Below are 15,795 nucleotides of genomic sequence, written 5' to 3' on the forward strand. Positions count from 1 at the left end.
AACCCTTGTACCAGCTCTGATATTTAGACCAACTTGAGTTAAAGGTCCAGTGTAACCTCTTAACAGTTCCTCAGTCTGGATTTCCCAGCCTGAAATATCCTTATAGGCTAGCATTGAGGACTGAATGAGACAGTACCTGTAAGGCATTTAGTATGCATGACACAGCGTCAGCAATCGCTATATACTGCTAGAATTACTATTGTTAATAATAATACAAATGGCAGAGACAGAAGTCTGATCTAGTGGGAGACTCAGACATGTAAACAAATCATCACCATTCAATGAAATTTATAATAAAGGTTGACATGTGGTATGGAAAAAGCAGAAAAGTGGGGAGGGCTAATGGCTAAGCTCTTAGAAAATGGGTTTTAAATTGAAGGCTGAGTCGGAGGAGAGAAGAAAAGCCATTCCAGGTTCACACACCAGGGGTACAAAGGCAATGAGACCAGAAAGGGCCTGGAATATTCAGAGGGAGACATTTTCTGTAGCTGAAATGGGGAGTTCTGGTGGGAAAGTTGTGGGAGGCAATGTTAATAAGAAAAGACATGGTCTACAGATTAAGAGCATTGGATAGCATTCTAAAAAAGTTAGATTTTGTTTGGGGGAAAATGGGGAATTCTATTGCATATCTTGAGGTTCTGTTTTGAAATGTTCATATAAAAATTGTGGAATGGCAACTCTGCGAATAATAGAGGACAGGAGTGGGGGGGGACTGGAACGAAGGATACTCATTAGGAGGCTATTGTAAGATTCAGGAGTACAGGATGAGGGTATGAATCAAAGTACTAGCAGCAGTGCTGGAAAGCAGTGAAGGATCTGAGCCACATTTAGGAGGTGGAATCCATGAATTGGATGGTTGGTTGAGTGTGGAGTATTGTGAGGAGGAAGGAGGAGTTGAGAATGACTGGGAGGTTTCATCCATAGTAACTAGATGGAGAATAGTGAGGAGGAGAAAATGTAGGTATATATATGTGGTGTCAGATTTTCAACACGTTCCGCTTGAAATGCCAGGGGACTTTCCAAGTTGAAATGCTCAATAGACAGTTGGAAATATCAATCTGGGACTCAGGAGAAAGGTGAGGCTAGAGTCTGGGTAATGATGGAGTATGGTAAATACATGTACTGTCTCTGGGAGAGTTGCCCTGAAAAAAAGAGGACAGAGGCCCAATCAGAGAGATTGTCCTCATCTTTCCTCCGCTCTGCTTCTCAGTTTTATCTTTTGATGGCCCTTAATAATCTGTGTCTTCTTGTGTAGGACTTTGGCCTCGTTCCCTAGCAAATGTCCCCAGTGTCCTTACCCTGGCTATTTGGTCTGCCATTTGGAGTCGTCCGTCCAGCTCCCGTCGGATCTGTGCTGCCTGCTCATCCGGATTGTCCAGCTGCACGAAAGCACAAACATGGAGACTTTCAGCCTGAGTAACAAAATCTAGTAAACTCACAACTTTCCAGTTTATGCCCCCACTCTGTCCAACATGGGCACATTTTAGTGTAAGTAAAGATTGTTGTAATACACAAATCTAGTTTGAATGAAATCCCAGGTTACATTATTTTAGGCAGAGTGTGAAGTGGCTGGCAGTTGCTAAGAAAGATGCTGAATGAGCCTGTACTAGAATCACTCCTAAACTGCCAGGCAGCAGTGTTTCTAATGAGGCCGCATGCAGCGCCCTGTTTTGATCCAATGAAGAAACTGCTTACATGGCAGACATACAAGGAAGGAAATGGTAATGCAATTAATAATGTATGGAACAGAGTGTGTATCCATAGTGCCTACATGGCAGGAACTCTGCTGCTGTCCTGGAAAGTTACCACTGGACCATGGAAAGTTAATCAGTCATTGCTTTCATTCTCACTGAGCTTTATCAACCAGCACTCCTGAAGGCCACTACCTCTCAGCTGTCTCCCATGATTGTTAGAGCTATTAGGATACCAGGATCAGAGTACCCCAGCATAAATAAATCCAGATAATTCCCTAACATCTCTGGGTTTGGCTTTCCCATCAACAGAATGAAGTGGGGGGTTGTGTAATCTCCATCTTCCTATGAATCTATGAAAGAGATTGGCAACGATGTAACTAATATTGTAGGTTTTTAGGGCCATAAGATAGATCTCTGTTGCAATAACTCAACTCTTCTAATGAAGTTGTGAAAACAGCCATTGACAATATGTAAATAAACGAGCAATGCTGTGTTCCAGTAACATTTTATGTACAATAGCAGGTGGTGGGCTATAGCTGCTGATCCCTGGCCTATAAATTAAAGTGCTCTCTTTGTTTCCAAGCAAGCCTAGTTTTACCCTTCAAACTGTAACTGAGTTTTCTGTGTGCAGTAACTTATGATTAATTTTAATCACGGTAAAGGTTAATAATTAGGGAAGAATAACATCCAAACAGGATGAGCTTTATTCCTCTTTTTGTATATATCAAAGCACAGCAAAAAGTAGTATAAGGAGGCTGTGAGTTTTCTAAGTCCCTTTCTTTTAAAAGCCACTTTTATTCATAAATTTGAAAAGGATGAAATTTTTATTCAGAAATTTAAAAATGAGAACCCAGTTTCATGCTAAAAAAAGAAAGAATCTCATATTTGCTATAAAATGGCATAGAAGAGAATTTGTATTAAGATGTAAATAAGAAGACAAGAAAATGTATGGTCCTACTTTTAAAGCATCAGGACTAGTTATCTTCCTTTTGTTTTACAAAATACATAGAAATCCATCTGGCTTTATGCTGTGTCTTTTTTATCACCCTGTTCAATTCAAGAGTTGCCCTATCTTCTCCCTCTCATCATTTTGAGGAGAAGGACTATTTCCTAGACCATAAGGACTGAAACTTTTGGCCATATGCTCTATGGTAGCATTTCCCAAAGGATGTTCTGCTGAACATCAATCTTACTGAATATTTCAGAAGAAAGGTTTCCAGGAAGGCTTTAGAGAAATGGTCAAATTTATTTGGGAAAATTCTGTGTTGAAATGTATAAAGTCCCTGAAAAGTCTGCAGTAAAGATATTTGTTTGACTTTGACCAAATCAGCTATTTTTTAACTTCAATTTAAATGTTCTATTTTTTGCATAATGTCCAGAGAACCAGAGTTGGAAATTCTGTTCTAAATAAAGAGAACCACCTGATAAAAGTCACATTACTGACCAATGGTCTGTTGATCACTGCTTGTCATTAGGTACATGTGGGAAAGATGGTATCCCCAACGTTGTTTTTAAGCTCTAATGACCTGTTTTTATTTGATTCTTTTGGAAGCCCAACACTTCTTTGGATCCAGGTGCAAGCCCACTGGGAACACTCCAAAATGTCTTGTCCAAAATACATATACAAAGGAAACATCTGACCATTTCATTGAGAAGAAGCAAAGTGATTTGGTTAGGGGTCAAAGTTGAGACTTCTGTCCAAAGACATGGTGCTCACCGAGGTTAAAACTGAAAAGGGAAAACAGTGCAGTAGAACCATCCCCGTTACTAAGTTTTGCAGAAGCATCTGAGTTCTCCCACTGGCCCCATAAAATGCAACTAGAAACAGCAGAGTATGATGGCAATGAAAACAAGCAGGCTAAGACTACATTAAATGTCATTAATTAATTAATTGGTTCACTCATTAACTCATTCATTCATCAGATTTCTGTGGAATGTCTTTATATGCCAAGACACCGGGCTACAGAAAAGAACAAGGCAGGCCCAGACTCTGCCTCCATAAAGCTTAAATCCAGCAAGAACAAGTATGGTAATTGAAAAATTTGGGCACAAAAGAGATGGGATTAGTATTTATTGATGCCTATACCAAGCCCAGGTACCCCAAGACCTATATATCAGTCTTTTCTAAAGGTTTCCAAGAGACAGATGTTAATGTTCATTTTCCCAAGAAGAGAACTCTGGGGTCAGAAAATGCTGCTTCTTTTTGAAAATGTATAATATATGTCAGCATAATAAAGAGTCTGAGAAATTCTAGAGTAAATAAGACTATTTAACTGCATTTAGCTTTGTCTTTTACATACTTATGTCACTGAAAGCAAATATTCCACAGAGCAGTGTGGGAAATTCCACAAACTTTACAAGGTAGGTGTCATTATTACCCCATTTTACAGAGGAGGAACCTAAGTCTCAGTCAGGTTCAGGAACCTGCCCCAGGTCCCACAGCTGGGAAAGCGGTACAAGCTATTTGAAATTGGCTCTGCCCTCCTCAAACTGGAACTCTTTTGCTCTGTGCTATGCTGGCTTCCTTCTTAAATGTCCCATTTGGTTTTCTAATTGGTCCTGACAGTTAACTAACCCAGTACCCTCACTTTGTTCCTTACACACATGGGTTGATTTCACACACAGAATATATAAATTCCACTGGGAGGCAGGGCAGAGAAATTATCTACCCTTGGTCACCTGTTATGACTGGCTAATTTCTTTTGGTTTCTGGGAAGCTGTAAAAGAGTTTCCCTGCCCTCAAGAAATGTTAGCAATGGGGATGCCCTTATCCTGTCTCTGCCACCTAGTAGCTGTGTGACCTTGGGCAGTTACTTAATCTCTCTGTGCTTCATCTGAATGACCACAATAATAACTCTTCCTACAGCCGTCATGAGAATCCACTGAGACAACAGATATAAAGGGCTCATCCCAGTGCTTGGCATGCAGGAAATCCTCAGGAAATGGTGGCTGTCCTTGGTATTATTAGGGCAGCCCATTCTGGCTGTATTTCTGACATGGGCCATTATAGGGCATCAAAGATTCAGAGGAGAATGTGCCAGACGGGACAGTGTCCCCTCCCTGATGTGGATGTGTGGTCTTCATTGGATAGTCTGCATTGGAAGGGGAGGAGATCCGGGGCTCCCATTTCTCAACACATTTCCCTTGCTTTTCAGTGTCTTTCACTTTCTCCAGGGTCAAGTCCCTTTGCTCCATTAGACTTTAATTAGCTGGAATGAGTGGAAGGTGGACACTGTTGCCTTTTGGCTAATGACCTGAAGGGAAGATGAAAACGGAAATGCAACTGAAGTTCCTTAAAATAGTCTGGCATGATAGAGAAGGACATCCTCAGATGAGGAGCTTGACAGCCCCACTGCATGAAATCCAAAAATATGAAGAGAAATCAAGTAATTACCTTTTCAAGTGCTGGAAAGAAAAGGCCAGGGAATGAGCTTCCATGGAAATGAGATTGTGTTTACCACACTGGTCTTTTCCACTGAAGCAAGGGAAGATCAGCTGGCAAACCAGGCCAAGGGCAAAATTTCCCATTGACAGCTCATTAGTGTTAAAATATGGACATGTGCATTAAGGCTCTTTACCTAATTAGACAAATAATCTTCCTACTAGCAGAGGTCAAGCAGAGGCAGTGTGGTTGTTTTGATTTGCCAGCCAAATGGAGGGAACTCTGTCCCTGGGCTTTTCTTTCAAAGTCTAGGAGAACTGAGTTCAGCGCTGCCTAAGTTCAGACAGGTATCATCTAATGCTTTCTAAGCCATCAGTTCAACTCCATCCTGAGGCTTGGGAATTTCTCCAGCTCCTGGCTGTGCCCCTTCAGTCCATGTAAAGACATAAACTCAGACCAGTGGGGCTATTGGGCTAATTTGCACCTGCAGGGACACCATGTGGTGGAGGACACATGGCTGGGAATCTGGCGGAGGGGAGTTTGTGCCTAGCTATTTCAAGTCCCTGGTTGTATGACCTTGTCAAGTCTCTTAACCTCTCTGAGCCTCAGTTTCTTCAATTGCAAACTGGGAATCATTTTTATCTTGCATGGCTATTAAGAGGATTGAATGAGACAATGCGTGGCATGCTTCTAGGAAAAATCAGCAGACTTGGGTCTAATTTTGGCTTTACAATTTCCTTACTTAAAGTAATCCAACAAGTTACTAAACCTTTTTAAGCCTCAGTTTCACCGTCTGTAAAACTTGTATAAGACACCTACCTCACCATGTTTTTAGGAGAATTAAGTGAGATGATAAGTGTGTGAAGGACCTAGCATGGTGTTGGCACATAGGTCCTATAGCTTAACAAATAGCTTATAAAATTATCTCTGTTTTAGGGTGGGCACTCATCAGATGTTAATTTCCCTCCCCACCCTTTGTGATTTATGAAAGAAACCAGACACAGGAACCGGAAAGCTCTGGAGTGGACATGAGGTGCCTGTGTTCTGGCCTTAGCCGGAGGATCTTGGGCCAAAGTCAGGACCTTTTTCTCACAATCCTTTCATCTGAGAAATGACAAATCCTAAGCTACTATGTTCCAGGATTGTCAGAGGGGTCTAGATGAGCATTTCTCAAAGTTATATTCTGGGGAGTATTAGTCCTGTAGCTGCTTGGTGGAAAAGTTTTCTATGGCCAGATAAAGTCTGCTCACTCTCTCTTTCTGGAGAGCCACAAGACACATTAGTGAGAAAGCTGACACCAAGGCAGTCTTGTGTGACCCTATGTTTCCCAAACTTATCTGCCCAGTGTGCAATGTATTTGAGCACCCCAACAACATATTTGGGCATATGCTCATCTACGCAATTAACTTGTGTACTTCACTTTTCTTGTGTTCATGGACAGAAATTTTGTGGAGGGGAAGGAGGGAGGAAGCAGCCCTACTATGAAAATGAATCTATATCTCAATAAAAAGGCAGCCACATGTGAAAACCCTGTCTAAAATACCTCTAGGGTGATAGAGAATTTATCAGCAGACCTAGGCTTAGAGCCTCCTCATTAACCTCAGTCCCCAGAGGACTGACCTTGACAGTGTAGCAGGGGGATGTCCTTGAGCCCTAGCTTGCCTTAGGGATGCCTGAATTCTCTGGTGCTCACCTGTTATAGTGATATGGAGGTGAGACCAGTTCTGGACTCTTCCGAAGTCATCATTTTACAGCTGCAAGGCATCCTTAGATTTAGCAAAGAGGAGATGTGATTCAAATATGTAGACAATTTAAACACAAATAGGCAGATTACTTTATGCATTATTTGAATAATTGTTCTGGTTTCTGGAAAAGCCTGTAATTCATGGCCTCAGAGCAAATAGACTCATTTCAGCATAAGGACTAAAATGAAAATGATCCAGAATTGTGTCTGGAAGGAGCTTTAGAGATGATGTAGTGACCTCAGGCTGGGGTGCATGCTCTGCTGCGCTCTGATACCTACGGGCATCCAAAGGGGTTTCAGGACGCTCCACTGGGTCCCTCACTGAGGCTTTGGAAGGGCTTCGTCCTGCTTCCAGCTCTCTGCATATGCTGTTCCTCATGCCAGTAGCACTTTCTCTTGTGTCCTCCTGGATTCATAATTGCTTCTTGTCCTTCATCCCTCACCTTTGCAGCACACTCCTCTTTGACTCCCCCAAACTTGGTGAGTTTCTCGTGTCACATGCTCTCCAGGCACTATGCACCTCTCCTTTATTAGCATTTGTCATAACTGTAATTTTACATGTATTCCTGTGATTATTGACATTTACCTACCAGCTATCAGTTCTTCAGGGGCAGCGATGGGTGCAACTTTGCTCACTTCTGCAATCCTGGAACCTAGCCTGGCGCCACATACACAGCAGGCTCTGGTGATTGTCTGACCAACTGAAGTACTGAGATAATTAACTGTGACCCAAAGGGGAAACGTGACCTGCCTGCAGTCACACAGTCATCAGTGAGAGCTAGAACCAAATTCCTAACCTGCTAACTTTTAGTGTGCTGTCTTGCAGCTTAGTGGCTGTGTCATTGAAAGTGCCATTCTCTGCAGAAATTGGAAAAAAACAACAACAACTTTGCAGGCCTATAAGCAGTCTCAATCCTGATAAAGCATCCTTAATTCTGGGCTTTGGGGACTGAGGCAGGTGTGCTGTAAGCAGCTGCAGTGCAAGCCACCTGCTGACCTGGATTTAGCTCAATCTGTTCTCCTTGTTTCTTTTCCATTCTCAGCCTGGCCTCTCAGGTCCCTTGGATCGGTGTCTGAGAAGGAGGCTGCCAAGAACTACTGTGGAGTGGGGTGGAGGCACCTCCCAGTAAGCACTCCTATCAGTTGGCATGGCCTTCCTTTTCCCCACAGCCCCACCTTTTTTTATCTTCCTTCAGAGACAGGATGCTGCTCTCCTGGTGTGATGAAGTCTGGAAAGGTACAGCCAGGACAGTGTCAGGCCCCAGCATGACGATGTGGCTACCCAAACTTCTGTTTTGAGGACGTGGTGAGGTTTGGACTGTGGCTGCATTATTCCGTTCAGTGCATGGCTGCCACCTCCAAACCCCTTTCCTTCCCTCTCTTACCATCTGTCTCCCCTTTGTCCATCTCCAATGTGAAGGTTGTAGATGTGGTGGGCAGGTGTCCCCTCTCTATTCTCCAGGTTCAAATCCTTGCCTTTCCACTTGAAAGACTGAGGGATGCTGAGGAAGTTATCAGATCTGTCTGAGTCTCAGCTTTTTAACTTTTTTCAACTCCCATAACTCTAAAAGTTTAGATTTCTATAAGTTATTTAGATTTCTAAAAGTTATTATATTTCTATAATAATGGTAATAGTTACCTTGTGGTATCGGTAAGAGGTTTAATGAGATGGTATATGTATGACACTTACCGAGGGCAGTTAGTGTCAGTAAATCTTAGCAGCCTTTAGCACTTGGCATTCTGCAGCCTGCATGCCTAATGCAAATTTGGATCTTAATAACACTTAAAGTGGCAGAACAGTTTCCCCTACTTTAAAGTAAGAAACAAACCTTCAACCCTTAGAACAAAAAGCATGGATTTTAGAATCAGAAATCCTTGAAATCAAACCTACTCTTTCACATTCTCACAGTGTGACCAGTGCCGGGCTACTCAGCCATTCTGAGCAATTGTATCTGGAGCTCTAAAATAAAACCATCAGAGGACTATTGCAATGGTGGTAATAATAAACACTTTTACACTGTAGGGGCTCAACACATTGTGGGTTTATTATGACTTCTATTATTATTACTGGAGTGAATCAGATTAAACCTGCAGCCTCGCCTCCCATCTGAGTCTCTACCAGGACTCTGCTCCAGGGTTATTTGTAGTAAAAATGTGGAGTTTGGTGTCCTATTCATACTCAATTACCTTCCATTTTTATAAAAATCCCCCAAGGAGATACCACCTCATTTGTGGATAAGTTAAAATAAGACCATTTGTGCCTTTCCTTATCATGTCTTAATTCCTCACCAAGAGAAGACCTTGAGTAGGTCAAAGTTTCCATTCTAAAGGAGATACTTCTCTTTGATTGCAAAATGCAGGCTTTAGCTTCCAGAGAGTGCCAGCCACTAAGAACATCCTCTGCATCTGAGTCACCCATTTTATGTCTTTGCTGGCTTCTGGCTATGCAGTAAATATAACACAAGAGCACCAGAGGCAGTAATTCTCTTGAGTAAGAAGCAAATAAATACATAAAAATTACCCCAAACAGAAAACCAATCCATTCCTTTATGATCCTGCAGTGCCCAACCAATCTTTTCCCCCTCCCACCCCAGTTCTGGAGTGACCTCCTCTCTCCTTTCCACCATTTCAAATCTGACATACGATTCAGGATCTGGTTCGAGACCCACTTCCTTCAGGGAAGCCCTCCTTGATTATTTTAGTGCTATATCAAGTAGCTTTTAAAGGCATTGCTAGCCAGTCTAATATCTACCAGTGGTGTCCAACTGTGGTCCGCAGGCTGCATGTAGCCCAGGATGTCTGTGATTGCGGACCAACACACAATTCTAAATTTCCTTGAAACATGAGATTTTTTTTGTGGTTACGTGTTACAATGCATTTAATGTGTGGCCCAGGACAACTCTTCTTCAATGTGGCCCAGAAGATGCCAAAAGGTTGGACACCCCTGAAAGCCTCCTATGTGTCACATGTCTTAGATTTCCCTTCTCTGTCATAATAGCTGTAGGGCATAGTGGTCAGGGACCCAGGAACTGGAAACAGTCAGATCTGGGCTCAAATTTTTGCTCTGCCACTTACCAGATCTGTGACACTGGACAATATACTGAACTCTCTCTCTCTGTCTGTGGCCTCATCTGCAAGTGGGAGTCCTAATAGTAACAATGCCAAGAGCAGAGGCTTGTTATGAGAATAAAAGAAGGCGATACTCATAAAGCATGTAGCAGGTCCACACAGTCAAGGCTATAGTGCAGCGCTGTTGAGGCAAGAGTCCATGGATTTTATCCCGCATAAAAGACACAACTGTGTTTTTTATTGGCCATCTTAATGATCTTCACATTTGGGGTTGGGAGATGGCCCAATTCACCTGCACTATCTTGGGGACACAGGGAACTGAAGCCATTCAGAGAGTGGGCATTACCATTCTGAGTGGGAGTGGGGCAACTGAAGCCCAGGGTATGGAAGCAGCAAGTAGTTACGTGAAGAGACGATGCTGAGGACTAGGTTGCTTTATCCCCTGGCAACTGTGAAGCAGCCTCCTAAATATCTTTTGAATCCATCTATTCTGTTAATCCACTTCCCTAAACCAGACTGCCGTGGTCTCTATCCTGGACCACTGACCTGTTTACAGACATCCTCTCTGATACAGCAGTTCTTAACACTTGCTAGGCATTAGAATCACCTGGGGGAAATGAACAGCAACTCCCCATATCCCAGCTGCACCCAGACCTACTAAATCAGTTGAGGCACAGGCATCAGTATTTTTTAAAACTCTCCAGGTGATTTCAATGTGCAGTGAAGCATGAGAACCTCTACCAAAAACTAGTGGTTCTCAAACTATAGTGCACATAAGAGGCAACCAGAGAACACAGAGAACATGTGGCCAAGGCCACATTCTCTAGGTCCCCATAACATCTGAATCTCCTTTTTTTTAATCACTCCCATTTGTAGTAGTTGCTCCAGGACATGTTCTCTGTAAGACCATGAATGCCTGGAGGACAGGGAACCTTGTGCATGGCAGGTGAGAAAGGACATCTGTGTTAAAACACAGAATCACGGACCTCAGCCCAGGACAGCTTTCACTCTGTAGGTTTGGAGTAAGACTCAAGAATTTGCCCTTTAACAAGTCCCTAAGTGATGCTGATGCTGCGAACCACACTTTCAGAGCAAGGATCTCGAATCTATGTTCAGCACTGCACTCTGCCCTTTTTTTTGGAATGTGCACTTGCTCATGTTACTCTCCTGCTTAAGACCCTTTAATAATTTTCTATTTTCCTCAGCAGCAGGAGTCCCAGTCTCAGCCCCTGCACAGCTTTCCAGCCTTATCTCTCGCTACTCTGTCTTGCCCTCCAGGCTCGGCCATTCTCTACTTCTAGGTTCTCAAACAGGACTAATCCTGTAGTGGCCCCAGGCTGATTGCACCACTCTACCATTGTCATCTGGCTAACACTCATTAACCCAACTTCAGCCTCTATATTTGCTCCCTTGGGAGCCTTCTTGGCCCCAGCCAAGGCCACATTCTCTAGGTCCCCATAACATCTGAACCTCCTTTTTTTTTTTTAATCACTCCCATTTGTATTAGTTGCTCCAGGACATGTTCTCTGTAAGACCATGAATGCCTGGAGGACAGGGACCTTGTGCATGGCAGGTGAGAAAGGACATATGCAGAATTAAACTCAAGATGGAATTAATGGTATCTGCTTGGTAGGGCTGTTTTGATGAATTAATAAGGTAAGTTTGTCCAATCACTTAGTGTGGTGTCTGACTCTTAATAGGTGTTCAGTTAATGGCCTAAATAGAAATCTGAATGCAAATGGTTTACATTTAAAAAATCCTTGTTGAATGTACAGGAAAAAATTGAGTACAGAGGGAATAGAGAAAAAACTGATTAAAGTGGTGTGAATACCAGAGATGCAAACCAATTAAACTCCAGGAGGCTCAGTTTCCTCATTTGGATACTGGAAGTATTAATATTCAACTCAACATTTAAAAAATATTCATTAAAGACTTGCTTTGTACCAGGCATTGCATTATGAGCTGTGAGAGCAGGATAAACACAGAATGTGCCTTCTCTGTAAGGGCTGACATATATTGACTATTGAGTACTACGACCTAACATCACACCAAGTGCTTAATCCTTGAGCTAGGTATTACTATTAAAATCAATACCACTTTACAGATGAGGAAACTAAGGCTCAGGGGGAATAAAGTAACATCATAAAGAAGCAGTAGGGCTGAGATTTGAATTCAGTTCTGAGCCCAAAGTAATGCTTTTAACTATCTCACCACCACAACATACAGTCGGGATCATTCTAAGAATTCTTTCAAAAACAGAAAAGAAGGGTTATTTTTCAAAATTATTGAAGTGTTGAACAAATGTAAATTATTATTTTTATTGTCATTGATTTTGGATTTAGTTATTACTAATTTCTGAAATTCTGCTCAGGCAGCTGATTTTGACATGAATATTATCAGAAATAAAATGTCTTTTTGTGCTATTGAATAATGTTGATATCACAACAGCCTCAAGTTGCAGTGAAAAGCAATGTGAACTGGCAAAAATAATGCGCCTAATGGGAAGTCCAGAGAACATCCAACGATGTCTAAAATACCTCTATACACTAATAAAATTGAATACTTTTGCTAAAAATGCTTGCTCTTTAAGAGGAAGTGAAATTTATTTTCAAATATCTATAAGACAGTATAAAAGTTACTCACAAGATCAAAATGAAACCAAGTAACTTAGCTTGTACAGTAATGGTTTAGTGAACGTACATGTGCATGCAGGTGGGTGTGTGTGTGTATAACACAGGTCTCAAGCAGCAGGAAACATGCAGAACTCTAAATTGTAGAGCTGCATATGTCTATTAAAATCGAGGCAAAATAATATAATTTCCAGGGTAGGTGAGAACTGTCACATGCACCTCTTGTTTCCTTTGAGCAACATGTCACAAATATGAGACATGCTTAATTTCTAGTCCTAGGCTGATCATTACACAAGTAGCTGGTAGAAATTAGGTCTATTCAAAAGTCTACCCACATACATCATGAAAATCCATATTTATCTCATTTTTCTTGCCCTGCAAAGTGTGTCTACATTGGTGATACCATTGTTCAAAGCCAAAAATATTTATAAAGGGTGTGTTTCACCTTGGGTAAGACCTGTCAAAGGAACAGTTAAAAACTGGTATGAAATCCATAACCAAGTAGATATATTTTTATTGGGTATTTTGAAAGTGTCTATGGGCAAGAGGAAGAGCTTGTATTAAAAAGAACAAAGCCCCAAATTTTCCAACAGATGGGAAAATAAAAATGACAAAACATACCCCAAATTACATTGTCAGCATTTATAAAATTCTTCCTGCCTGCAATATGCTTATCATGTGCTACAGATGAGCAAAGGCGTCAGGATGTCATCTATTATAACACATGTAACAGCTCTCAATTTATTTGTGGGAATATATCAATGACTGCTGCTCTTGCCACATTCACCAAGTTACAAGTGGCTGGGGGCGGTTCAGAAGTGTGAGATTTTGTATTTTCGATGAAGTTGGGGCCAATACTCCCATGTCATTATAAGCAAGGATAACCATGTGTAATACTAAAAATATAACTAAATATTGAAAAAGTACTTAAAATGGGGCCAAACTTATCGGGATTGGTTAATTTATTCCATGGTAACAAATTAAACCTGAAATCTCAGTGTCTTCAGACAACAATGGTTTATTTCTTGTTTATCCTACATGTCCAATAATTATGAGGGACGGTGTTTCATAGTCACTCAGGGACTTGGGAAGATGGAAGCACCACCATGTGGGACTCTGCCATCTCAATATGTGGCTTTCAGGTTCACCATGACTGGAGAACATAAAGCATGGAGAACGCACAGCTTGTTTGCTGGAACCAATCATATGGCCCTAACCTAACTGTAAGGGAAGCTAGAAAATGTAAGAGAACACATAAAATGTCACGTGAGAGTTACTGTCTCTGCCACAGAAAACTACTATGGATTCTGGTTAGAGCGCTTATAATATAAAGTCTACCTTCAGTATATGAAAATTGCTCTATTTTCTATTTTACCTGATCTGAGTGGACAACTCTACATCGATTCAACTTAACACCAGTGAACATATTGTAACATTAAATTTGCATTGTGAAAGGCAAAGATGTCTGTGGCTTAGAGGAGGGAAATGGAAGACCTAGTCTTTTCTGAGAGAGAAACCTGCAAATAAACAATATTTTAACCATAATAAGTTAAAGCAGTATTGACTGAAATACACAATTCTGGTACTGGAGAGATTCAAATCAAGATAGCCCTAGGATCTCCTCGCAATATAAGTTATTTCTAATATCCTTACAATTGCCCAGGCTAAGAAACACCTTGAGAGGTAGATCGCCATCAAGACAGATGATTTCTCCTCTCTTTAAATTTTATTTGCAGTTCAGATTCAAGACTAATCCTTTGTGAAACTGTTACTAAGATTAGGTAGTTCATTTGCTGATGTTGCCCTTTTATATTTGCAAAAGCACCTAAGTTGAATTTTCATAGCAAAGGGGATGATTTTTAGGGTCTTCAGAGCATAAACTTTGTAGAGATTATAGCAAATAGCCTCCTTTATAAATTACTGTAAAATCTCAAAAAGAACAAAAATTTAGCCAGAGATCTCAGTGAACTACCTTTAAAATTTACTTTTCTGTTTTTACAAGTAAAGTAAATTCACAGTGGGGACTGTGTTTTTAAAAAGCAAAATCAAGTGTATGTATCAGGTTAATAACCTACACTTTTTATGCTAGCATTGTTGGACACAGGTTTGATTCTTAAAATGATGACTTTTGGCAAGATGTTTGTTGTATGCTAAGGCAAGAGTGGAAAAATACATTTTTAAGAAATGGTATTAGCATGAAGTGAAACTCAAATAATTTTCAGGTTAATGGCTCAGCTAGCACCTGACACAAAATAGGTGTTAAATATATATTTATTGAGCAAGTACCAATAAGCATGTTATCCTTAATGTAACAGGGAACCCTCAGTATTTTAAGCTGATCTATGCATTTAAAATTTTTTTAAAAATAATTTCCTCTATGCTTTTATCATTCAACCTATAATGGTCACCATTATCAACTCTTTTTGATTAAGAGATTATTGGATCAACTACCTATTAATTTTATTTGATAAAAATAAGAGAATGATCTAAAGTACAGGGTTTAGAGAAAATGAGATTATTAGATATGAAAATCCTTCACAAAGTTGTTATGACTGCACAGAGATCTTATCATTATTGTTGGCACAGAGATCTTGTTATTATTGTTGATGGCATTTTACCTCTTTTTAATTACTGCATGCATTTTGCTGACATTGTAGCAAAATATACACTTCTGTCTTTTCTTATTGTGAAACTTTGCCATAGAGATAACAAATCTTGATGCCACAGGCCCCTGCTGGTTTCAGACAATGCTTAATGTATTCCTTCTCTACAGTTCGGCATGTGCAGTGGAGTTGGAAATGGCTGATTAAAAAATTTGGAGTCAACATCTGCAGCCAGACTTAACACAACATGATAGCACCCCGGGTGACAGCCTGTGGCTTTGATGTAGGACAGCTGCAAGGGATCTCAGGCTCCTGATAGGAAGTCAGGTGGCTGCACCCAAACAGGAAAAAAATTCTGAAAAATTCATAAGCTTCCCAATCATTAATAATTACTTTCTAAGTTAATAAGTACTCACAATCTATACTAGTCAGTGCTGGGGAACACCCAAGGATTGGAGCCTATACCTTCCTCTGCAAGCCCCTGCGAAGCAACTATTTCATGGCAACCTGCGGTTTTTTTTCAGAAAAGCAGGGCTGCAGAACTTCAGGAGACAATCTTCAACATAAACTGTGGTATTAGCCACTGTAATGTATAAGATGGAGGCATCAGGTCTTTCCTTAACCACAGTCTTCCAGTGAAAAGTTTAGATTTGAAAGACACTCAGACTGGGAT

The 15,795-nt window shown here is 40.9% G+C and overlaps 1 protein-coding gene across 4 annotated transcripts in view; it reads right to left on the reverse strand.

The window, feature by feature from the left end:
• CADPS (calcium dependent secretion activator) overlaps window positions 1–15,795 on the reverse strand; it is a 460,054-nt gene that overhangs the window by 246,179 nt on the left and 198,080 nt on the right. For all 4 annotated transcript variants that reach the window (XM_054595668.1, XM_054595667.1, XM_054595666.1 and 1 more), the window contains exon 4: window positions 1,299–1,379. In XM_054595668.1, the coding sequence (XP_054451643.1) occupies window positions 1,299–1,379 (81 nt within the window). The remainder of the gene's footprint in view (window positions 1–1,298; window positions 1,380–15,795) is intronic.

The sequence above is a fragment of the Pteronotus mesoamericanus genome, unplaced genomic scaffold (assembly GCF_021234165.1).
Source record: "Pteronotus mesoamericanus isolate MK-2021 breed Mesoamerican mustached bat unplaced genomic scaffold, CSHL_Meso_final scaffold_54, whole genome shotgun sequence".
NCBI classification, from domain to species: domain Eukaryota; kingdom Metazoa; phylum Chordata; class Mammalia; order Chiroptera; family Mormoopidae; genus Pteronotus; species Pteronotus mesoamericanus.